This window comes from Mixophyes fleayi, chromosome 7 (assembly GCF_038048845.1).
Source record: "Mixophyes fleayi isolate aMixFle1 chromosome 7, aMixFle1.hap1, whole genome shotgun sequence".
Lineage (NCBI taxonomy): Eukaryota > Metazoa > Chordata > Amphibia > Anura > Limnodynastidae > Mixophyes > Mixophyes fleayi.
This window is the reverse complement of record NC_134408.1, coordinates 123,114,863-123,141,837: the sequence shown is the minus strand read 5'-3', so window position 1 is coordinate 123,141,837 and position 26,975 is coordinate 123,114,863. Positions and strand designations below refer to the sequence as shown.

The following is a 26,975-nucleotide window of genomic DNA, read 5'->3' as shown; positions in this document are numbered from 1 at the left end:
TACCAGTTTACAGATAGATTTATTGGGTTTGGTGTTTCTTACATATAATATTAATATCTTCCTGGATATCGCTGAAGTTTCTATTTATATGCCCACTATCATAATTGAGTTTATTAGAGGGGAATACCATCGTGATTGGTATTATCTTTTATAGCAATACATAAGTACTTTCTTTCTTTTTTGTTTTCCTTTGCATGAGGAATACTTCATGCCAATTTAAACTCAACAAGATACACCAAATTTTACCTACACACAAATTGATTGAATGTTTTATTTTACTAAGCCCAGGTGACCATATTTACTAATGGCGAATGATCCATTGGAAGTTTAACACAAAAACAAATATTATTTAATCCCTGGCTCCAACATAGGTGACATATTTTATAGTTAAAATAACTGTTCACCTCTATTCAAAAAGTGATAAACACTATGGGCTAGATTTACTAAGCTGCGGGTTTGAAAAAGTGGGGATGTTGCCTATAGCAACTAATCAGACTCTAGCTGTCATTTTGTAGAAGGTACTAAATAAATGAAAGCTAGAATCTGATTGGTTGCTATAGGCAACATCCCCACTTTTTCAAAGCCTGCAGCTTAGTAAATCTAGCCCTATGGGCCTGATTCATTAAGGAAAGTAAAGCAAAAAAAAAAGGAGCAACTCTGCACCTTGGCAGAACGATGTTGCATTTGAGGGGGAAGTAAATTTAAAATCTGAGGACAGATTTATAGTTGGGGTAGGGCATGTCCTAGGTTAACTTTAAATTTCAGTGTAAAAATAAAAGTATCAAGTATTTGTGTGCTACGTGAAAAAAACACAATATTTAAGTTATATGCAAAATAACAAGATAATTTGCACCCCTTGCATTGTAACATGGTTTGTCTAGGAGCAAGTTTACTCCTTTTTTTGTCTTACTTTCCTTAATGAATCAGGCACTATAAAACTGTTTTTTTGGGTTCAAATTGTGCCAAGGGATTTTTACTCTATTGGACAATAGTGTTAAAATATTGTAGTAAATAAACCCAGACTGATGATTACATTTGAGAATGTTTGAAAATCAAAGTGATTTATAGTGAATTTGATTCACTGGCAATTAAAATATAGTTCACAGAAATACATTGAAGATACAAGATACAATTGAGAGTGTTTACCTTAAGATCATAATAGTATTATTATTATTATTATTATTATCTTTATATAGTGCCAACACTACTTTATAGAGAATGTTTAATCCTTCACATCAGTCCCTGCCTAGAGTGCTGATCGATTTTCTCTACCGCACAAACTACACTTAACTTTGTCAGAACCAAAATAAATCTCCATGCAATATTGCTATTGGGCCTGGTGATTTCACCCCTGTGGGGTGCAAAACATTTCTGCATATCTGGTAGCAAGAGTTAATTATGGCAACATGTTGAATTTAATTTCAGATTATGTCTATAAAAAAATAATTTTCCTTTCTCTTATTTAAAATGAATATGGATTTGTTTAGATATCAAAATGGCAGGGTGGTCAGTTGTAGAAGATAAGTGCAGCAGCCTCAGTAATATCCTTGCTGGAGCTCCATGCAGTGTGTTTGCTAACACCATCCCAGTCAAATGCCGTGAAGTCTCCGCACTGTTTGGGGTTTCCCTCGGGAAAGTAGCCACCTCCTCCAATGCAGTGCTGTAGCAATAAATATTTAAATAGTTAAACATAGGTTTTAAAAAAAAATTCATGATAGCAAACCTTTTCCAAAAATTAACCCATTTCAAAGTACACATGCAGACTGCATTGTATTGCTTTTATGCTTAATGTAAACATCATGTATATCTCCCAATAGGAGGAACCAATTGGTGTTAAGACAATGCGGGTGCTTAGGCTGACGTGGATGCAGCTTTGGCTATACATATACATTTATAGATATGTGTCCAAATCTGAAAGATCCGACCATTCTCTGCACCATTATGGTGTCATTAACACAATTAGACAATTCCAAACATGGCCACATGTGGTCCCTATTGGAAAGTAGTCGGGAAACGCGTCAGTTGGTTCAGATACACTCGGCAAAGATAAGAGACTTTGCTGTATTACATATTTATTCATTGCTAACAGCGTTGGCTGTCTTTAAGTTGAACACATTGCTGCCTTTCAGTTGTATCTTTGTAACCAGCCATTGCAACATAAAAGGACTGTTTTGAGACTTTAATCGGGTCCAAACGCATTCAAGATCAATGGATTTAATTAAACCATCATGTCCATACACTGTTTTTTGGTCTAAGGAAGAAGTGACGTGGAACCTGGTTGGTCCTGAATGTCCTTCATTGTTACATAAAATGTTGCACACGTGTATATGAGTTACAGCTTTTGGACACTAATCACATGTCCATAATTAAACTCTATGGGCATAGCAAGTAATATTTTTATAATTGCGTTTTAAAATTCCATTTTGATTTATTATTTGCATTAAACATTTTATAATTGGCTGAGGATCTTATAAAAATTGAGTGTAGATTAAAAGCAGCACTGGGGGATTTTACTCTCAAAGATGTAGCAATTACTCAACTGCATTTACTGTCCGCTCTCATAGAGAGCTGATCAGATATTGATCAAGTAATTTTTAGTTCCCTTAAATGTGATTTGTTACCACTTTCAAAATCATCAAAATCGGAGCACAGATTATTTTTTTTCTCATGTTCAGCAAAGGTTTCCATAGATTCCCAGATTGTAGTTAATTCAGTTACTTAAAATTAACCTAACAGTATGTCTTTGGATAGTGGATGGAACCTTGAGCACCTGTAAGAAATCCAATTGAGGATAAAGAGAACACTCAAATTCCACAAACATAGATCATGGAACACAAAAATAACACATACAATAACAATATATGTTCTTTTACTCTTATAGTTACGTACTTACAAAATTAGGTTGAAATAAGACACATGAGCATCAAAGTCAATCATTAATGTTTACATTTATATAAATGAAGCTAAGGTAAGCAGTTTTAGAAGAAAACTGTAAGATAGAAATATAGCATTTGACAGCAGATAACCATTTGGGTCATCCAGGCTGCTGAATTTTTACCATTATACCCTACGTGGGCGTTAGGTTTTTCAGCTCTAGGATAGCCTTATGTCTATTCGTCTATTCAATGGATGTTTAAAATCACTTGCTGTATTAGGCTATACCATCTACAGGGGCGCACGCAGGATTGTCAGGGGGCAGTTCCCCCCCCCCCTGACAAAAAAAACAACAAAACACAAGCGAGAGCTGCCGCGCATGCGCCTGCGCATGCGCAGCAGCTCCGTTTCGGCAGCGCTGTCCTATACAGCAGCCGCGGCACTGTCAAAGAAGAGTCAGCGGTGGTGCTGTATACAATACAGCACCGCCGCGGACGCTTCTTTGACAGCGCCGCGGCTGCTATATAGGACAGTGCCACTATGGTGGCCACTTAGCGGAGGGGGGGGGGGTTTCTGGAGACCCAGAAACCCCCCCTGCGTGTGCCACTGATCTATTTGGGGTGTCTATTCCACCTATCCACTACCCTTTCAGTGAAGTATCTTTTCTTTAGATTTCCTCTAAACCTGTTACTCTCTAGTTTTACTCTTGTTCTGCTACTTTTATTCTTTAGAACAATGATTCTGTTATGCATCTTGATCTATTTGAAAGCTGTCATATCCACCCTCTCCCTTCTCTGCTCCAAGTTATATCTATTTACATCCTTTATTCTTTCCTGGTAAGTTTTGTGATTTAGACTATGAACCATTTTAGTTTCCCATTTTTGCACAATCTATGCATGCACACAACTGAACAGTCTGGTTATTGTTACCGCCAGTATTGCCACAATTTATAAAAAACAAAAACATTCTTATCCCTGCAATGGGGCTTCTAATATTAGATAGGCATCTAAGTACCTCTTGGAGACAGCATAACGGAAAGACAAAGGCCATTGAGACTTAAGTAAAGCCAGCCACAAACGATATGATCTTACCATTAGGACCGGATCAGAGTACACTTTGACCACACACATAAGTCGATGAAATCTGGTCACTTGGCTCTTGGTCCGAAGAGCCTGATCTCAGCAATGACCTCACTGAGGACTTTTAGAGCTAGATTTACTAAGCTGCGGGTTTGAAAAAGTGGGGATGTTGCCTATAGCAACCAATCAGATTCTAGCTTTCATTTATATAGTACTTTCTACAAAATGACAGCTAGAATCTGATTGGTTGCTATAGGCAACATCCCCACTTTTTCAAACCCGCAGCTTAGTAAATCTAACCCTTAGTGTAGTCAGAAGATGATAGAGTTTAGCTGAGGTCATCTTATTATTATTACCTTGCGAAATAAGGATCAAACTGGTTTTGTTTGGATTATTACCAGACATAGGGTTTGTTTTGGCACCACACATACTGTGTTATTTGGACTATTGAACAATATCACCACAGATATCTCAATGTGTGAAAACAGCTTAAGAGAAAAAAAATAGCTACACCAATCCAATAATAAAACAGCAAAAGCTGAGACAAAATAACTATCAACTATACGCTTCTCAAGGTTATATAGGTTTGTTATGCAAAATGTATTTTAGCTTATTGATGTGGTTAGATAACATTGAGAATATTTCACTTATTTCTCTATGACTGGTAGTAACTCACATGTTCAGAATCACATCCTTTATCCACTTTCATTCCAGCGCATAAAGCCATTGCTGCTTTTTCATTGTTAAACACTCGGAATTGGATAAATCCAGCAGTGAATTGAGCTGCACAAGAGGGTTTCATAGTTCAGTATCAACTATAGCTCAATATTATCTATACAATTTCATTAGAAAATATATAATAACTAGAACGCAGAGAGAGTTGTTTACTTAAAAGCGCATGAAACAAGTAGGAAAAATCAGGCATTAACTTTTAAATGTTTAGTACAAGACAGACAACAAAAACAAATGATTGGTCGATATGGTCAGTAGACATTAAAAACATATTTATACCACTAAATAATTTACTAAATAACCCTTAGAGAAATTGATTTGCTTCTCCTGTTTTACTCTTTCATTCACGTTTCAATAGTCCCTGATGTTTTGTGTGTGCAGGTATTTCAGCAGATCCTCACATATTGCTGTTGTCATTATTGACTGTGCACTGCCAACTGTCATCGGTAGTGTATCCTAACAGTGCCACCTAAACACGTAGAAGCGGACTCCGATTGCAACCCTCTAGGCTTGGCAGAATGTCGACTAAAAAATTTGATGAGCACCGCAGGTGCGTCAACATCAACTGACTTCATCCAAGATCGGTCCTCCGGAAGAGATGGTTCAATGTGTCAAAAGATCGTTGTGCCTCCCCCTCCTCTACTACGGGCAGGATCTTTTACCATATGTCCACTCTCTGTCGTCCCTGTCATGCCTTATGTTAAAATTGTTTCTTTGTTCTGCTACATGTACTTGTTAATATGTTTACTGTTTTCATGTATGTCATGTCTGTATGACTATAGCAGTTGCTACAGAATCTATAATGCCACATAATAAATGATGATGATGAAGAAGGAATGTTAATAATTACAGACAAAATCCTCACTGAATATACTGGTTGAAGTGAAGCCAAGTGTATATTGGTGCTTGATAAATTAAAGATCTGTCAGAGATTTAGATTATATTATATGTGATATATGTAACAAAGGGAGGGATTAGCCACAGGCATCTAAGAGAGGAATTAGATATAGAGCTGACAGTCTGCAAAGCAAGGCTGCAGACATGACACACTTATGCAGCAGGGTGCCTAGCTCAAAGATAAACAGGTGGAAGACATAGGTATGATAAAATAATAGTATAGAGTGTGATTTAACCTACGTGTTTTGAAATGGTTGAAAGTGTCACTGTACATAATTAACAGCAAATCTGACAAGGTGTATCTGCAGTAAAGAGTAATTACAGAACTGCTGCAGAGAACTCTTTTTTAAAGGCAAGGTGGGAGTGTCACCTGTCCATCAGGCTAGGGCTGGTATATTAACCTGAATTGTGCATTTGTAGTGTGGGACCGATGCCAGATAGCGCCCGGTGTCTAGACAGAAGGACTGTGTCTAGTAAGCATTAGGTTGCCTTGTGTCATCCTGATAAAAAGTGTGCTGTTTATCTGTGATATGGACTATAAAATGGGGGCGCTCCTGGCCAAGAGGAACAGAAGACTGCAGGCAACAAGGGGTTCCTTCTGGCCAAGAAGAACACAAGATATTTACAGGCAGGGACATTTGGAATTGTAAATTCTTGTGACATTTCAAGCAGGGACTACTGGAATTACAAATTGTTTTGGGACATGGTTTACAAGCATTTTTGGGTTAAAAGCTGCTGACAAAAGAAGAATAAATCTGATTGGTAAGTATATTATGTTTTTTTTTATTTTTAATAAATATATGTGGTATGAATAAAGGTGTTTAGTGTATTTATTGGGATTTTATTACTTTTATTAAAATGTTGTGGTTTTAAAGAGGGTGTTGTAGTTTTGTAAACATATTGCTTTGTGGTACTACAGGTCTCAGCCAGCCATGGGTGTCAGGGCATGTTGGCACTTGTAGTTATACAAGCATCAGCATGCCCAGACTGTTTAGGGCACCCTGGCATGGCTTGGACTTGTAGTTCCTCAAAACAAAATGGCGGCTGTTTTTTTTTTACAGTATTTTCACCTCTATTACCCTACTACTCACAGCTCATTGGGGTAGGAAGAACCCTAGTGCTTTCAGCACTGGGCTGGTTAATCCTAGAAGTGGGGCCCGCTCGTTTTTTTCAGCGGACCGCACTCCCTAGGGAATCCAGCCCAGCACTGAACAGCCTGGGGTTGGTTGTCATTATGGCCCGTGTCCCCCTGCTATAGTGTCACCCACCCCAGCTGGTTTGCCTAGTGCTGGTTGAGTAGAAATTCGGGAACCCCACGCAAATTTTTTCCCGATTTTTGCGCAACCAGCAGTAGACTGGCAGCACTAGGGTTAATAGTGGTTAGACGGGGGGACCCCAAGCTTTTTTGTTTTTTACATTTATCTATTTTTAAACTTTTGATAGCCACGGGGACCTGTGGCTGTATAGGCAGAACAGTGTAACAGTGATGTGTTTACTAATCTTGCAGCTAGGCATACATTTGAGACTTGTATAGCTAGAGTGGCAAACAGTCGGGACTTTGATCTCTAGCTATTTTGGAAATGTCGATTTTGACAGAAGCACATCTCTGGCGATTTTATCTAAAATCTCAGTTTCAAATATCTGCGAGATGAAACACCCACGAGAAAAGCGCTGGATTTTCAAAATTTGACCTTGATAAATTTACCCCCGTGTCTCTACCCTGCTAGCTCTAATTCTGGCTGAAAACTGAGATCCTCAAATTATGGTATTGTTTTTTTTAGAAATGTCAGTATTTAGTGCATTATTGATCACTCAAGTGTTGTGACTGATCAATACTAGTTGATTTTTCCTCAACTGCAGCAATATTAGGCTCCCAGACAATACTATATCAGCAAAGAAGATTGCAAGCTCATTGCATCTAGACTGGGAGAGGGTTGCATGAGGCTGCAGACTTGCTACTTTGCAATACTTCTCCACCGCATGGACGAATTTAGGCAGAAATGTGGCACTAATTGACATTGCATTAAGCTTTTAATTACAGACTCATTGTAAGGGTCATAAACAAAGCGGCAAAACTGAAGTCCAGCAGAGCATATCCTGGTTTAGGACAACATGCCCTTTTAAATAAAATGCTTAAATAGGTACTTTTAGTTCTCTAAAATTTTAGCACACTGCATTACATTGTGAAATACTTACTTCTTCCATTCGGTGAGTAATAATTTGCTGTCTTTGCTGCATTGCCGAAGTCATACACAACTGGTATCGCAGGTCCATTGTTTGTTGGGCAGCTGCCAATATTATATATAACTGGGTATTTCTGAAAGAGTATAATGAAGGTAGAGTTATACTCTAGAACTTTTACATGTTGTTGACATCACCTGCCTCGTTATTACAATTTTTCACTAAAATACTTATTAAGGATGCACTGAATTCATATTTTAAGTTCAGTTGAAGCCTAAATCCATTTACAGAGCCAAAACCATACCTCTAGACTGTAAGCTCTCATAAGCAGGGTCCTCTCTCCCCTCGGTCTTATGTCTGCACCGTCTGTGACGACCTTTTATGTACTTGTTCTATTTTAATGCATGATTTGCATAATTTGATATAGTGACTATCCAGCACTTCAGAGTTTTCTTGGAGCCTTACAAATAAACAATGCTCATGATCTGAAACCTTATTTTCATATGTAAATACTTATTACAAGACTAATTATAAATGATAACTCTTATCTGTAAATTTAGTTACATGACAAGATGAGTCTGCACACTGGGATCATTAGAGTTGGTATTTTTTAGTCTGAAATTTGGTCCAAATTCTACCAAACTATGAATTTGATACTGTCACTCACCGGAGTGTGAGTGCCTCCACTCTGGTACGTGGTTCTCCATCTTTCCCGCTCACACCTGTGTGGAACCGCGGCCGTCCGCCATCCTGTCGCACTGGGCATGCGCAGGTCCCTTTAACAACTATACCTGACCACTAATGTGATTGATTGATCAATCACCCCTCCCTACTTAAGGCACCTGCAGCCTTAGGTAGGGGCCTGATCTTGAAGTCTCACTCCCAGTGAACTTCTATAGGTGTGTGCAGTTTCCAAACTGCTTCCAGCTCTACTCCTGTGTGCAGTTTCCAAACTGCTTCCAGCTCTACTCCTGTGTGCAGTTTCCAAACTGCTTCCAGCTCTACTCCTGTGTGCAGTTTCCAAACTGCTTCCAGCTCTACTCCTGTGTGCAGTTTCCAAACTGCTTCCAGCTCTACTCCTGTGTGCAGTTTCCAAGCTGCTTCCAGCTCTACTCCTGTGTGCAGTTTCCAAACTGCTTCCAGCTCTACTCCTGTGTGCAGTTTCCAAACTGCTTCCAGCTCTACTCCTGTGTGCAGTTTCCAAACTGCTTCCAGCTCTACTCCTGTGTGCAGTTTCCAAACTGCTTCCAGCTCTACTCCTGTGTGCAGTTTCCAAGCTGCTTCCAGCTCTACTCCTGTGTGCAGTTTTCAAACTGCTTCCAGCTCTACTCCTGTGTGCAGTTTCCAAACTGCTTCCAGCTCTACTCGTGCTTCAGCTTCCACGCTGCTCCCTGCTCAACTCAGCGGCGGTTCCCATACCGCTACAACGATTCACTTCTCAGCTGATTCCGGATCTACACAACTGGGTATGCTCTACTGACTATTGACTATTGCCTATTGCTCGCATACCAGTTGTATCCATTGTTGTTTGCTGCACAGGGTACTAGTACCCATATACACTGTGTTACTGCATTGCTTCATTTAGGACAAGCTTTCACTCAATCTACGATATCTCCTCACGCTACTACTTAGCGTTATTGTGCATATCTGCTGTGACCAGCCTCTCCTCACTGCAAGGCAAAATGAGTGGGTCACTTGTTATTAATTCTTCTATAAATACATATATCCCACTCTGTGCTAGAGACTTGATGATGTAAGAACATTCCAAACAAGTTAGTCCTATGATTTATAGAGAGGCAAAGACATGGGAAAGCGTATAAGACCATTGTAAAGTCATCCTTCAGAATTCAGTGCAGTCCAATGTACAAAAGTATGAAACTACAGCCACATTGCATACTTCAGCCCCCCACTAAACTTACCTACTGTGAGTCTAACTTTGACACTGAGGAAGCTACAGAGGTCAGAGGCTGCAATAGAAATAATGTACATGGATCAGGGTTCCACAAAAGAACCTTTATGGATGTTAAAGAAGCCATGGATGAAAAAAAAACATATTCTTTGCCTGAAAATAGCCATTTAACTGATATCTGAGAGATGTGGATAAAGTGAAAAACTTTTTAAACTGAATGCAAAAGATGCATGTAAGACATAACTCAAACAATGCACTCTAATGTCCTCCTCTCTCTGAAGTACGATGGTGATAGCATCAAGTTACAAGGATTCATTTCTACAGCAGTGTCAGAATTTGCCACGCTTCCTCTGCAGCATCGTCAGGATGCTGCTTCATCCCGGCAGCTCCTGCCTCTGGGCTTTATTGGACTTTTATTGTGTTCTTTGAATGTTCTCCCGCAGTACCTCTTTTCTACTAGATTTGCTGCTATTGTGCTTGTTTCTTCCTACTACTATGAGTACCTTGCTGCACTAATTAATCACCTGCACCTGATTCTCTCATCCTCATTATCATCATGAACATTTATTTATATAGCGCCAGCAAATTCCGTAGCTCTTTACAATTAGGAACAAACATTATTAAAATAATACTGGGTAATACATACAAACAGAGAGGTAAGAGGGCCCTGCTCGCAAGCTTACAATCTATGGCGTAATGGGAGTTTAAAACACAAGGGCACATTGGTCCATCTAGAGTGCAAAGGTAAAAAGTATTGAGTAGGCGGTGTGATAAGTTACACAGCAATGTTGGTCAGAGGGTTGTTGTCTTGTGTTAGTTGTGTAGAGGGTGGTAATAGTGTAACCTAGGGAGATTAAGACGGTGGTCACCTGTTCCCTGGGATTTCTTCATACTACCTGTTCACCTGCATCAGCCATTTTCCTGGTATTTGCTTTCGGCATCTCTCTGCAATCCTTGTTCTTTATCTACACCATCAAGTTTGTATTGCAATAAACATTGTATGTTTTTCACATTTTTCCAGGCTCCTTAGCTGTGATTTCTGCATTAAAGCATCACAAGCAGGTACTTGCAATCTTATCAAGAGGGTAGGGACTATGAATAGTGTACATTATGTACTCTACCTACACAAAAACCTGCTACCCTCTGCCAAAAAGCTCAAACTGGGGAGCAAGTTTATCTCTGAACAGAATAATGATCCCAATCACACTGCTAGTGCAACACTGGAGAGGCTTAAATGAAAGAAAATAAATGTCATTGAGTGTTCCAGTAACAGTCCTGACCTTAATATCATCAACATTTGTGGCAAAGGGATCACTTTGCAGATCCTCAAAGTTAGTCACACTAACCACAGAGATGGTATGAGAATAGGATCCTCTAGGAATTAAACAAGCAGAGAAGTAGATGCAGTGGCCATGTTTAATAAGCTAGTCAGTAACACTGGGCCTATACTGGCATTTACTTCATTATAACTACTTGTAGGTAAGTTATTTGCTTATATCAACTTCTACAGTGTTAAGGATGATTGGGACTTAGCACTTTTAAGGTAAATGCTGAGGATGAGGATCTCTCGTCCTTAGCACTAAAGGGGTTAAAAAATACAGATGTTTGCATTGGTCACTATACACATATTGTTATTCTGATAAATGATGTAAAATATATATATATATATTATGTAAAATATATAATTTTTGGTTTCATGTTTTACCTTGTACAGTTTAAAGAGGTTCCCACCTTCAGCAGACAAGAAGCCATTATCTGTGCGATATCGTAGAAGGGCATCATCCCTCCAGTTGGATACTGGTGTCTTGTTTGGCACGTGCCATATCCCCACATCATTGGCATATATATCATAATAGCCAGGATTCTGATCACAGAAAAAAATAGTTTATATGCAACATTTGTTAGAGTGACATTACATTTTCCAGTCAATGAGCAGCAAAAAGTCTGATCTGTCATAATACAAACTAAATATAAAATAATAACAGGAATCTTGAGCGGCATGGCATCAGTCGTTCTTACCTTGTAGTCGTCACTTGTGGCTCCATCTGGTAAGCCAAATGTGGCATAGTTTGCCCAGTTTCCATCTCCTTCTGGGTTATTAGCATTGTTCCCCTGTTGGCTGGACCAGCGATCTCCCGTAGTGCACTTCCCAAGCATATTGTTTTCATGGATACTGGCTACCAGTGTCCAACCTCCCCCATTGGTGGTCATGTCACAGAAGGTCTGATAAGACACCCCATCTTCAGTGGTTAGCGTGTAGATTCCATCTGTAATGAAAGACCATGTTATCTTCCAACATGACTCTTTGACTAGGTACAAAATGCTCTACTCACAAACTTCACACTTAATTTACTATTGTAGCTACCTGTGTAAAATAAATAAATGACGGGAATGATATTATTAAACATCAATTAATTATTAACAGGTTGCAATAGAAAAGGAGCAGAACATTTTGTATTGGGTGGAAGGAGTTATATTGGTCAATCTCTATGTATGACTACAAACATCTTCTTATTCAAAGTCACCATTTAAGTTACCAGATAATTCTGCAGTGAGTCCAAAACTTAAATAGGCACATATAGCATTATTCAGATCAGAAAAACATTGCTGTATGTAATGTGTATTAGTGAGCTTTATGTATCTAGTTGGACACTGGACATGCTACCTACAGTTATGAGTAATCAACTTGAAAAGAAGAATTTTGTTAATAAAATATTACTATACTTTCAGAAGTTGCAAATAAAAAACTTATAGATATAGATATAGTACTTTGTTGACTGTCACTACATACTGCCAGAACAGTATACAACATACAAGCCAAATAAGCCTTTGCATCATTTTGCATTTGTATGCATTTGTTTCTTCTCCCTTCTTTTTAGTTAATCTTAGGGGGGATTCAATTGCTGGACATTGCATCGTGCACATTGCCGACAATTGCGGTTGAAATGTTCACTAATTTTTCCTCCCACCTCTAAAAATGAGAACCCCCCGTAACCCATATAACAGTGTAATTATTTATAAAAAATATGTATTCTCAAATCTAATTTTCTTCCCCCAACATAAATAAAGATGATTTCAATGCATACTGTGTATATCTTTACTACATACAATGTTCTGTGATAGTTACTGGCATGCATATGTGTCATTTTTAATTCAAAGAGTGCGCTGTGTCAGTCATCACTATCAGCTGGCATGTACACTCTAGTTGATGTAAAAGATACGGCTTAGAACAAGTGTACCTGTGACAAACAAATGACTTGAAACCTCTGCATCTGTGTCAGAACGCCCTCATCATCATCATTACCAGTTATTTATATAGCGCCACTAATTCCGCAGCGCTTTACAGAGAACTCATTCACATCAATCCCTGCCCTATTGGAGCTTACAGTCTAAATTCCCTAACATACACACACACTCTGCTCTGTTTTTATTCAGAGCTGTGTTATATGGTACAGCTCTGTTCCAACAATGTACCTCTCGTATCTATGTATGTTAGTACATAGGACCTAGAGTGTGCCCACTTTCTTTATATTCATGGTTGTCTTTGGAATCTCAAGTAGTAACTATAGCCCTGACTAAAGCTGCCCAACCTGCTGTGATTTTGACAGCCAATTATACCAATTTTTATTTAATTGACAGTAAAAAGACAGCTGATCCTAATGAACGTCTGATGTTGGTCAGGACAGGTGATGAAAGCAGTCAGACTATGACCACATTTGACAGTGCAGGTGTTCAGTCACACTCGTGTACGTGCAACACCTGGTGGTTGAACTGAGGGGCCGTATTGGTCTCTGTATGGCAAAGTTAAGACAAAGGATTACTGTGTTAGATGTTAGTTTAATTAAGACAACTGCAGGATTCAGGTGCCAAAAACAAATCGGTTTGCTGACTAATTATAAACACTAGTAAAGCATACGTCCACACTGTACTTAATTATCCAGATTATTTGTCCAAGTCCCCATGGCAGGGCCGTCTTTCCCATTCGGCACAATGGGCAGGTGCCCTGGGGCCCTGTAGCCCAGGGGGCTCGTCGAAGGAAGCAAAAAAAAAAAAAAACCTGGAAAAAAAAGAAAGAAGACAATACTTACCTTGCGGTCAGCTGGCGATCCGGCTCCCTCCATGGTCTCCTCCTCCACACGGCGCTCGCAGTGCATGTCGGGCGTGACATCATTACGCCCGCCCGACATCCATTGCAGAGCGAGACGGAGGAGGAGACCATGGAGGGAGCCGGATCGCCAGCTGACTGCAAGGTAAGTATTGTCTTTTTTTTTTCCCAGGTTTTTTTTTCTTTTTGCTGCCTTCCGACGGGCCCTCCTGGGCTGCAGGGCCCATATATATAATAATTATATATTTTTTTATATATATATATGTATATATAGGGGCCCCGGTGCACTGCTGTGCCCGGAGGCCCAAGATGTTGTTAAGAGGGCCCTGCCCCATGGCCCCATGGACTAGTCCTATATCTGTGTTTTAGAGAAAACATTTCATGGTATTTTAACATATGGACAGAAGATGGCAGCATTCTGTATAAAACACTGTCTGTAATCCAATATTTGTGCAAACATGAAAGTGAATAAGCAGTGTTTATTTTGTGTGTAAGTTATGTTTTGTGTTTACTCAATTTAGCCCCATTAGTCTCATTATAAAATTTGCATTTGATTTTGTTTCCTGAAATTGATGCAAATTACAATAAAATTTAGTAATGATTAGAGATGGGCGGGTCCGGTTCTCCGAGAACCGAACCCACCCGAACTTTGGGTATCCGAGTACCGAGCTGAGCAGCTCGGTACTCTCCCGCCCATTCCGAATCCAAATCGAGGCCGAACGTCATTGTGACGTCGTCGGATCTCGGGACTCGGTTCTCGCGATACTTCAACTTTATAAATACACGCCTCCACAGCAATCCATCGCCATTTGACAGAGGGAGAGAGCAGGGTGTAGTCATAGGCTAATTAGAGCAGGGACAGAGAATACCATATTGTTCTTGCAATTGCTCTAACCAAAATCGCTAGTGCAGAGAGGAGGATAGAGGTTTATTATTTTTTCTTCATATTTGGCACTCCCCAGCGCTTTTGGGGTGTCCCCCATAATTGTGCATTAATATTTCTGGCTGTCAAAAGTCATATCTGTCAGCAGTATCTACTAAATAATTTGTAGCACACCTCAGTGTTTTTGGGGTGTCCTCCCTAATTGTGCATTAATATTTCTGGCTGTCAAAAGTCATATCTGTCAGCAGTATCTACTCAATAATTTTTAGCACTCCTCAGTGTTTTTGGGGTGTCCTCCCTAATTGTGCATTAATATTTCTGGCTGTCAAAAGTCATATCTGTCAGCAGTATCTACTCAATAATTTTTAGCACTCCTCAGTGTTTTTGGGGTGTCCTCCCTAATTGTGCATTAATATTTCTGGCTGTCAAAAGTCATATCTGTCAGCAGTATCTACTCAATAATTTTTAGCACTCCTCAGTGTTTTTGGGGTGTCCTCCCTAATTGTGCATTAATATTTCTGGCTGTCAAAAGTCATATCTGTCAGCAGTATCTACTCAATAATTTTTAGCACTCCTCAGTGTTTTTGGGGTGTCCTCCCTAATTGTGCATTAATATTTCTGGCTGTCAAAAGTCATATCTGTCAGCAGTATCTACTCAATAATTTTTAGCACTCCTCAGTGTTTTTGGGGTGTCCTCCCTAATTGTGCATTAATATTTCTGGCTGTCAAAAGTCATATCTGTCAGCAGTATCTACTCAATAATTTTTAGCACTCCTCAGTGTTTTTGGGGTGTCCTCCCTAATTGTGCATTAATATTTCTGGCTGTCAAAAGTCATATCTGTCAGCAGTATCTACTCAATAATTTTTAGCACTCCTCAGTGTTTTTGGGGTGTCCTCCCTAATTGTGCATTAATATTTCTGGCTGTCAAAAGTCATATCTGTCAGCAGTATCTACTAAATAATTTGTAGCACACCTCAGTGTTTTTGGGGTGTCCTCCCTAATTGTGCATTAATATTTCTGGCTGTCAAAAGTCATATCTGTCAGCAGTATCTACTAAATAATTTGTAGCACACCTCAGTGTTTTTGGGGTGTCCTCCCTAATTGTGCATTAATATTTCTGGCTGTCAAAAGTCATATCTGTCAGCAGTATCTACTCAATAATTTTTAGCACTCCTCAGTGTTTTTGGGGTGTCCTCCCTAATTGTGCATTAATATTTCTGGCTGTCAAAAGTCATATCTGTCAGCAGTATCTACTCAATAATTTTTAGCACTCCTCAGTGTTTTTGGGGTGTCCTCCCTAATTGTGCATTAATATTTCTGGCTGTCAAAAGTCATATCTGTCAGCAGTATCTACTCAATAATTTTTAGCACTCCTCAGTGTTTTTGGGGTGTCCTCCCTAATTGTGCATTAATATTTCTGGCTGTCAAAAGTCATAACTGTCAGCAGAATCTACTAAATAATTTTTAGCACTCCCCAGTGGTTTGCGCTCAGAATGGATTCAAAGCAGTCCACATATGATCTAAATGAGCAACCAGGTTCTGTCACCAGTCCTGATGTTAGTGTTCCCAGTACGTCATCTGGCCAAGGCGATGTCAAACAACAGAGTGTTTTCAAATTAGTGCAAAAAACAAAAACCCAAAAAAATTTTACTGTATTGAAGCGAAAAAGAAGTGTAACTGAGCAAAAGTTAAGTGACGATAAAAAAAAAATTGCAAGCATGCCATTCTACACACGCAGTGGCAAAGAGAGAATGAGGCCTTCACCTTTGGCTATTAGTGGCAGATCCCAAAAAGTTACCCAGCCTACAATTGGTGCACAACTACTGTTACGCGTCAAAGCCGAGCTGCAAGATAACAGTGAGGCATTACAGGAGAATATTTGCTCTGATTCACAAATGACAACAATCCCTGTGGAGAGTCCATCCAACAGTGGGATGTCTAATCGTGACCATTCTGTTAGTCTACCCATAAAGAAGGGCCCTTTCAGCAGTTCTGCTGATGTGTGCCTGAACAGCCCGAGTGTAGCCGGTGATACACCAAGTGAGGATGACACTTTGTCTTTAGAAGAGGATGTGGGGGAGATTTGGGTATCCGACGATGAGGATGCGGTTGATTGTGTAAGTCCTGCAGCAGTGTGGCACCAGTGGGAGCAGTTCTGGCATGTGAGGTTCTGGCACCAATATGCACTTTCCAAACACAAGCAGGGATGACGCAGGGGGCAGACCACAACAGTTTGACATCTGGGCTGGTTTGAAGGATTTGTCAAAAAAATGTGTGACCTTGACCATAATTCCAACCAATCCTACTATTAACATGCAAAGGATGGTGGAGGGCCTATCAGGGATTAAACTGTATTTTTCATAATTTTCACTAATAATGTTTGGGTGTAATATACACCCAAAGACGAGTGCTCAATTGCTAAGAGTCATTGATGGAGAGGAAGACAAGCAGGCTTGTCTGTAGAATTTGCAGGCAAATTGTGCTGCGTTATATAGGTAACACCCAAAGAGAAGAGCTCCATTGCTCCATTGCTAATTGTAATTGCTGAAATAGAAATAATAGGGCTGACAGTCTTGGTCTAAATCTGCAGTTACATTTTATTGTACCATAGCTCATTGCGAAACTGGAGAGGTGGCAGGGTTTAGTGATAATCTTCCTCCAACAATACTAATTCATCCCAATATCCCAATATCATAGAAGTCTGTGTAGTATGATGTAATTGCTGATAATGGCCTTCCAAAGGGAATGACTAGTTGATTTTAGGGCAGAGCTGTCACGGTTTTTGGGCAATTCTTTTACAGCACAGCAAATATCAAAATGTTTAGCGGACTCATCTGCATCACCACTGGGTGTCTTGGGAAAGCAATTTCTTTTATTACAAGCAGTTGCCAGAGAAACTGAAGGAGAAGACGTCCCAACAAGATGTTGATAAGTCTGGGATCCTTGCAAAGAAAATTAAGTATTTCATCTACAATTAAAATATAGTTAGCACATTTACTTTGTTTTATTGCACACTATAATTTTATGTAGCACCTTTTCAAAATCTATTATTAAGGCAATCACTTGACTCAAGCTAACTGTGTCTGCACTTTCTTCACAGGTAACTACTTCGCTGGACTAAAGTATATTCCCCTCAAATGCTAGTCTTCTTGCAGCTGCTGTATTCTCCTACATGCTGTTGCAGAAACCACAAATTGACCCTAAATGTTTATGGACACAAACAGCATCTCCTGCATGTCATTTTTCAAAAGTTCTGTAACACCAAGTTGATAGTGTGTGCAAAACAGGAAATGTGATGGAATTCAGCCCCGCTGTAATGCTGGACCAATATTGGGGTCGTAATCAGAAATGACATATCCTCAGGAGACTCCAAGCAGGATTAGCCATCTTTCAATGACATCCCTTAGTTTTTGGAACAGTTTGTCAGCTGTATGCCTCTTAGTGAAGCTGCTGATACACAGAGTAGCCTACTTCTCAAAAATGTGATGCACCTGGGTACATGCTGCTGCTGTCCATGCTGGGGAAGGCGAAAGACCAACCCAGTGGGCTTTCACAGTCATATAATCTTTTGTTTGCCCAGTTCCGCTTGTACACATATCTGTGGTTAAGTGTACAGTGGGTAGAATACCATTTTGTCACCCAATAATGACATTTTTAGGAACTTTCCGGTACAGGAGAGAATAAGCTTTTCTAGTAAAATGGTATAGTGATGACATTTGCTAACAGGGACATAACACCTCAATTAAATGTCTTAAACCAACTGTATTAATAGTGGACATTGGACACAGATCTAACGCTAGCATAGTACCCAGGGCGTCTGTGATCCGCTTTGCGACTGGGTGACAGGTTTCATTCTTGCTTCCTCTTGCAGAGGATTGTTTACTTGCCAATTGTTGGGGGGGAAGATTGCAGGTGCTGGGATGTAGATGAGAGAAGGGAGGTAGATTATGCTGGAATGCTTGTTGTTAATTTTTTTTTAACCAAAGTTTCTGATTTTCCCAACAGTTTGCCAATAACTCGCTGAAAAATGACGAAACATGGATGAGGATCCCAGATGGTTAAGGTCCCTACCTCTACTGAGTGTGGCTTTCAAAATGTTACAAATGGATAGACAACTCTTGCCAGGATTCGTGTAAAAATAATTCCACACTTAAGCGGTGGATTTTTGGTCTTATGCCCAGGCATGACAATGGCCTTTTTGTTATCACTGGCAAGAACTGCAGCAATTTTTCTTTTCAAGTGTATGAAAATCATATTGTGACATAGGAGGTGTTCAAAATTGAATAAAAAATGACTGGAAATTAGTGTTACTGAGGTTAATAATAATGTAGCTACAAAATAATACCTAAATTATGTTATTTTAGCACCAATAAATGTAATTTTTATAACAAATTGCAAAACAAAACCAAACAAAACCAAAACCAAAACCAAAACACGCAATGGCGGTTTTGCAAAACCAAAACCAAAACCAAAACACGACGGTAATCCAGATCCAAAACCGAATCCAAAACCAAAACACGGGGGTCAGTGACCATCTCTAGTAATGATGTACTCCACACATGTATAACAGGTTTAATGTTAATGTATGAAACACTCTACTTAGGTCAATTGATATTCTACATGTTAGAATATCTCTTGCAGTGGCTGTGTGGTCTTCAGTCTTCATGATGTTCAAGCTGTGTGGTTGCACAAGAAAAAAGGGAGGTATTCCCGCGTTGGGCTAATTTATCACAAATACACAAAATGCAGCTAGAAAAAAATGGGAGAAGTGCAACTCCCTATAGAAACAAAGGAATGATCCAGCGCAACTGTGTACTAAATATTGACAATAATAATGTGAAAACTACGGCAGAGTGCAATTGACCATGAATAAGATTTTAATAATAAATTAAAAAATATATAACATTCATCACAATGAATAACACTAACATAGGCACTGACACAAGATGTAATTGAAAGATAAATTATTCGGATGTCCGAGCAATCTAAATTTAGCAGGTACAAATGTCCGTAGATGGCAATTAATATCCTGCTACCAGAAAGTCTCAGTCTAGAGACAAAACGCGTCAGCCAGCTTATCTACTAATTACCGGCACTTGCACTTTGTTAAGAATACAATACGCTAAGGATGAGGATATTGATATTAACAGGTTACGGAGAAAGAAAGATCTGTGGAGCCATATATCTACTACTTTGGTCCCTGCCCGGGCAGGTTTTTGATTCGTATACTTGTCCAGACCAGGGTCGGACTGGCCCACCGGGGGACCGGTCTATCCACCGGTAGGCCCGACCCTGATCGCTCCCCTCTTTGTTGGTGGGGGGAGCGAGTAACTGAAGGAAAAAAAACAAAAAAAAAACCTTGCGTGACTGCGGCGCCGGCTCCGTTCGCACTGAAGGGGGACATGATGGCAGAGTGAAGGGAGACATGATGGCAGAGTGAAGGGGGACATGATGGCAGAGTGAAGGGGGACATGATGGCAGAGTGAAGAGGAACGTGATGGCAGAGTGAAGGGGGACATGATGGCAGAGTGAAGGGGGAGCATGATGGCAGAGTGAAGAGGAACGTGATGGCAGAGTGAAGGGGGACATGATGGCAGAGTGAAGGGGGAGCATGATGGCAGAGTGAAGGGGGAGCATGATGGCAGAGTGAAGGGGGAGCATGAAGGCAGAGTGAAGGGGGAGCATGAAGGCAGAGTGAAGGGGGAGCATGAAGGCAGAGTGAAGGGGGAGCATGAAGGCAGATTGAAGGGCAAAGCATTTTATTTTTTATTAAAAACAATAATCACAATCAAAATATTAAAAACATAATGGGCCTGATTCAAATCAGAATGCAACTTGTATGTAAGTTGCCTTTTAAAAAAGAGCATGGAACTTGAGTGGAATGAAGGGCTAAGCATGATGGCGGAATGAAGGGCTAAGCATGATGGCAGAGTGAAGGGCTAAGCATGATGGCAGAGTGAAGGGGGAGCATGATGGCAAAATGAAGGGCTAAGCATGATGGCAGAGTGAAGGGCTAAGCATGATGGCAGAGTGAAGGGCTAAGCATGATGGCAGAGTGAAGGGGGGCCAGGAGAAGGGGGGAACAAAAGCAGCATGGCACAGGGTGATGAAGGGGGGCAAAAGCAGCATGGAGGGTGCAGTGTGATCATAAGGAGGCCCAGCATGGTGATTAAGGGGCACAGTAATGTGTGTGTGATGGCACAGCAGGCTTGTGGCAATGTAATGTGTGTGTAGTAGGTGGTGGCTAAATAATGGGTGCTATTTTCTTTGTAGGGTGAAGGTGGGACAATTTAATTTAAGATGGGGTGGTATGGGGGCTATTTAATGTGGGGCTGAGTTTGAGGAGCATGAGGTCTATTTATTTAATGTGAATATGAATTATTTAATGGCAGTAACGGTTGCGGGAAATAGGTATATTTATTATACGTATTATACATAAATGCGATTAATTTATTGCAGGGGCTATCTGGAGGGAGGGAAATAGGTTTATTAAATGGGATACTATAAATTTTAATGTTAGGGCTGGAGGAAGGCCTAAGTATTAATTGTTGTTCCTATTGATTTAATGACAGGGCTGGTTGGAATATTCTAAATATACTCATTATTTTTTCCAAATAGGGCCCTCAACATTCCAGGATCCAGACAAGCCGCAACTAAAGAAACCTGCAGCTACAGGTGGTAAAAGTGACATCAGGTAGGACAGTCTGTCAAATATTCTGAGTCTAGTGCAGGCTTAACTAACCTGGGGCACTCCAGGTGTTGTGAAACTACAAGTCTCAGCATACCCTTCCAGCAATAATCTGCTATATTTTGGCAAAGCATGCTGGGGCTTGTAGTTTCACAACACCTGGAGTGCCACAGGTTAGCCAAGCCTGGTCTAGTGGGACAATCCCGATTTATGGTGACTGTTCTGCCCAATCGAAGGGGCAGGTCAGACTGTGTACTGTTTATACACACACTGCATTCTTTATATACTACACTATGATGCTAGCTGTCCTTCGTGGGCTGACCACTCCCCCTCCTGCGTCTAGTTCCGCCTCTATGATGGCTGGCCACACCCCCTCTGGTGGGCCCCTAGCGTTGCAGTCCCCCGGTGGGCCCTTCATGCCCCAGTCCGACACTGGTGCAGACCCCAGCAACCTGTCAGAGTGCATGCATTACGGAACATCGGGGCGACTGTTCGATTGCCGCTAATTAACTGTGTATCTCTCTGCATGTTGAAACCACCTTGCTGGTCTGATTTTTTGGACACTATTATATTCCTTGAAGAGTCTATTTCATTTGGATAATCTATACATGACAGAACACGGAGGTGATTGTCTGTTTGTATTATATCACCTATGTACTGACATCATCCTGTTATCGGAGGACATATCAGACTGGTCTGTATACATCCATTACTCCGCTGTTGATTTGTGCCTGCAGATATTATAGTGTGGTTGCACAGGCAGACATCAGGATTTAGACCATACTTGCCAACCTTTGAAAAGGAAATTCCAGGACATCCCGGGCAGGGGGCGTGGTTAGAGGGCGGGAAGAGGCGGGGCGCGGTCAATCACGTCATTTTGGCCCCACCCCCACGACAAAAATGTAATTTTTCCGCGGGGACGGGGCCAAAATTTTGACGAGTAAGTTGCATATGTGGGATACTTGCCTGCTCTCCTGTGAGTCCGGGAGACCTACCCGGATTTCGGGAGTCTCCCAGACATTCGGGGCGAGTTGGCAAGTATGATTTAGACATTATGGGCCACGATTAAAGTTGAGGCGCAAATTGGGCGTAATCTCTGTGTTTAAAAAGGGTATGCAACTTTTGGTTCTGCCTATATTCAAGTCCAAATGTTTCTTAAGATACATTATGATTTGAATAGGGGTGGAAATACGGTCTGTATAAACAGTGCTCATTTTCCATAAATGTCAAGGCCTGATTAAGGGTTCAGGCCGCTCTAGGCTAGTACGATCTTAATGCCACCTCGTCAGCTGTTGCGTCTGGGCCTGTCGCCATCCTTGTCTCTCCTACACGCTCCTGTCTTCAGCCTTGCCATGGGAATACATTAAGATTAAAACCTTACTACATTTACTCTGCACATAAATTGTGCCTTTCATTCATTTGAACTTTTCACTAAAACTGCACTGTGACATTTGTGCCTACTCTCCACTAGACGACATCTGTATTGGATAATCAGGCCTCAGGTTGAAGTATTTTTAGGAGCATTTGCACTATGTTTAATATATGCATATTTAAAATGAATTCACATCAGACCTTTATGTGACCATAAATTAAAATTGTAACTGGTAACAATATAATAATAAGCCAACTTAAAAAAACAGGAGCACATTTAACTATACATTTTTTTCAATATAATCCATAGAATTTTTTGAAAATTTCATCTATTAATTTGAAATAACTAAATACATCTTCAATGCGTACAGTTTTTCTATGCTAGCTACTGAGATGCCTGCATGAAAATAAGTAAGGGCAATGCCCTGGCGGTCATCAGGATCATACTGCATTTACACCTGCCCTGTGGCTGGTGCAAAAGATATGGCTGAAAACATCCTTACACTACACACAGGATCTGAATTAGCCACATCTGTGTAAACACACTCTTACTGTACATGGACTACGTTAGTCCTTCACTTCCCTCCCTTGTTCTGCCTCTCAAGTCGTAAGGGGTAGAGAGAGTTAGAATTATGCAGATATGAATTTAGTGCAATTGCATTTATTTGCGCAAGTTTTGTTTCTGGGCATGCGTAGTGGCAATTTACGCAAGATACGCTACGCAAATGGGCATATGTCCGGACTTGACTCCGGATCTATGTTAGTAATTGTGAATTCAAAGTCGGCATTTGTCAATAAATTTACTGACAGTCAGAAATAAAGCAGCAACATGACCAAAACAATTGTCAGTAAAATTTGGCCTCTCCTGAAATAACAGAGATGCACACGGAGGTGTCACACTATGATTATGAGATTGTGTAGTATTGTTTTCCAACTTCTATAATGCTTGTATTTGTGTGATCACATTACTCACCTCTGGCACCAGACTGAGACTGCTTAATCTCTTTGCAGCTCCTATACCTGTAGTAATTGCTCCCAATGTTGTTTGATTGACTGAAGCAATTATGTTCATCTTTCCAGCAGGCCAATAGATTCAGAATGTGCAGCTTCTTCTCCTGAATGGATGGGTCATCTGGAAATATATGAAAATGTAACATATTAGGCATCTTCCATTTTATTATGGACATTCTTTAGTCAAATCCTGATTTTCACAAATGTGTCATCATCACCAGCTATTTATATAGTGCCACTAATTCCGCAGCACTGTACAAAGAACTCATTCACATCTGTCCCTAGACACACACAGACAGAGAGACTAGGGTCAATTTGATAGCAGCTAATTAACCTACAAGTATGTTTTTGGTGTGTGGGAGGAAACCAGAGCACCCAGAGGAAATAAACACAAACACAGGGAGAACATACAAACTCCACACAGATAAGGCCATGGTCTGGAATCAAACTCATGACCCCAGTGCTGTGAGGCAGAAGTGCTAACCACTAAGCCACCGTGCTTCCCCACTGTTCCATGTATTGTTGTATAGTCATTATTTATTGACTTATACTGAAAAAAAATCAACAGTTTTATTGTGAAAATCATTTTATATAATTGGTTTATCTAGAGTTTGGTGTTTTTTTCTAGTGTCATCTGAAAGGCATGTCAAAGGCTCTAATTCTGTGACTATTCACAACTATTCTATTTAACAAGTGCACATATGTAACGAAAACGGTTTCCAAGTATTCTGTCTAATAGGCACATATTTGTATTTTTTGGAGATACATGTCACAAACTATTTGATAATAGTATTTATAAGGAAACTATTTAAGCAATATTGAATAGAATACCAATGATCATAATAGTATGTATTATAAAATTTATGTCCTATTTTTACTGATATGAATATCATTTTTTTTGTGATTAATACTTTGATATTATATGAGTTATGGCTTCCTATCTATATCCTCCAACTGTGTTTACCATTGAATGATTGGAGATATTATTCCCTGGCTTGAGGGAACAATATAGGCAACTGCCAATCCCTTTGGATTTTAACTGTCTCAAAGGGGACATTAAACTTAGTTAGCTTATGTTGTAGCATCATATTATTATTATTATTTTATTATTAATTTTTATTTATAGGGTGCCACTAGGTGTCCATAGCGCCGTACAGGGACAAACAAAATTACAATACGGGGTGAGACAGCACAGTACAGTAAACAATAAGCACAGTAACTTAGTGAGCTCAAAGCACAGCTAGGGGGGCGGGGGAGGGGAGAGGGGAAGGTCCTCCTAAGACAGAGTCCAAGAGGGAGGGCACGGGTGACAGGGAGACCCCCAGAGGGGGGAGGAGGGAGCGAGAGGGGACAAGGGGAAGAGGGTCCTCGAGGAGGAGGGCGAGGTAGCTGGAGAGCAGAGTTAAAAGTGGTGAAGACAGGAGGAGAGAAGACCCTGCTCAAAGGAGAGTACAATCTAAGGGATATATGATCATATGAAGGGGCGGGGATTTTTCTTGTCATTTTTAAATGTTGGTTAGCATTTGGGGATTATGAAATAAGGAGCTGTTTAAGTGTAGGATTAACAGATTTACTATTCAAATCTCAACACATACTGTATGGCTTTATTGCAAATATATATTTCCATTCTTGTAGCATGTCTGCAGTGTTCACTGTATAATCATGCATGAGAACTAATTGCACTGCTACTAGGGTATATATAAGGGTCTGACATGCTATCCCTGTCCAAAAGAATACAAAAAGGTGCCACACAAAAAACTGGCATCACACAATGATCTCGCTCAATTACAGTATACATCCATAAGGTTTAAATAACATTTTCAAGTTGCTGTGCTCAGTGTATAAAAATACAAATAAAAACCTCATTCTTGTGGCATGCCTGCAGTAATCATGCATGAGAACTAATTGCACTGCTACTAGGCAGCATGTGTCTGGACTTACAAGGCTCATCTGGTACCCTAGCTAAGTGGAAAAATTTAATCAAAGTTGAAAATAATTTGAGGGTGAAATGGAAAATTAAGATGTAGGTGAATTTGATGGAGGAAATCAGAAGCAATGGTGATATGTAAAGAAACAATGAGGTTCAGGGTAAAAAAGTGACACTAATTTGCAGAGAATATAGTGTAGAATTTCCAGTCGTTATATATTTGACTCACCACATGAGTATTGACCAGAGACAGCCAGCAGGACCACCAGCAAGTACACTATCATCTCCTAGATGGGAACATTGATTAATACATTTATATTACAAATATAAGAACTGCATCACTCTAGTGTAAAGTAAGCAGTAACTAGAGTCTTACCATTTCCCCGTTATTGTCTTGTGGAATGATATTAAATGTTCTGCAAGTTCCTTTTAATCCTCTAGTTTATAGCCGCCCACATTCCTAATTTAATTGTTCAAATATCTTAGGCAGGTAAATAAAGGGGAATATGTAAGCTATTCATACCATTGGAAAATCCATTTTACTGATCTTATCCAGTTAGTATTTAACTACAAATTGAAAAGGGCTTTTTATTATTGTGCAATGTTTATGTTTGTCATGCATACTTACATAGTCGCAACATATTTTTTTACATTAGACCATACCAAAAACAATGTGAGAACCCAATAAATCCTTTAATTGAAAGAGGAACTACACCCTGAATTTCAACCTTCATTGTGTAACCCAATGTATGTGACCTGGGGAGAAAAGGGGTTTTCTGGCTGTGAAAGATGTTTTTGACCCGGGAGGATCCCTTTGAAGCTTCCAACAACTGCAGGAGAAATATAACCTTCCTTAAGCTCATTTTTTTCAAATCTGACATTATGTCAATAGCAAACTGAATTCTTTAGTGGCAACTAATTACCCCCCTACTGACACTCTTGACTCCTTACTTAGTTTCTCCTGTATACATAAATTTAAGATCAGATTTTTATAGTTAGACTTGATCAATACTGACATAGATCGATTATGGCTGAAAGTGTGATATGTGAGGCAGTAAGGTTTCTCAGGACTTCACTATCCTACAATAGTATTAGCACATACAGAGAATATTGTGAAATCTTTAAACTCTGCTAAGCTACAGAAGATGCACCTGAAAACATTAAACAGGGCTTATAATTCCTAAGCACAAAGGAAGCATTTGGTCACCTCTGACTCTAGTACCTGTCCGAAATGTAAAAGACAAGGAGCTACGTTCATACATAACTTTTGGACGTGGCCAAAAATAAATAAAAGGAATAAAGTTATATTTTTTTAAA

At 39.9% G+C, this 26,975-nt stretch overlaps 1 protein-coding gene across 1 annotated transcript; it reads right to left on the bottom strand.

The window, feature by feature from the left end:
• On the bottom strand, positions 1–26,081 carry LOC142098107 (intelectin-1-like). Its single transcript, XM_075180595.1, has 8 exons — positions 26,035–26,081; positions 25,888–25,945; positions 23,694–23,852; positions 11,692–11,939; positions 11,378–11,536; positions 7,779–7,899; positions 4,630–4,736; positions 1–1,660 (listed from the first exon to the last, which is right to left on the bottom strand). Exons 1-8 carry the CDS (start codon positions 26,035–26,037, stop codon positions 1,508–1,510), a joined length of 1,008 nt encoding a protein of 335 aa, XP_075036696.1. The 5' UTR covers positions 26,038–26,081; the 3' UTR covers positions 1–1,507.
• Between the last annotated feature and the right edge of the window lie 894 nt (positions 26,082–26,975).

Coding starts and splice junctions, on each gene's coding strand:
- LOC142098107 (XM_075180595.1), bottom strand. Junction 23,853..25,887: donor CTCTGGTCAATACTCATGTG/GTGAGTCAAATA, acceptor ATATATTTCCAG/ATGACCCATCCATTCAGGAG. Junction 11,537..11,691: donor CCACAAGTGACGACTACAAG/GTAAGAACGACT, acceptor TTCTGTGATCAG/AATCCTGGCTATTATGATAT.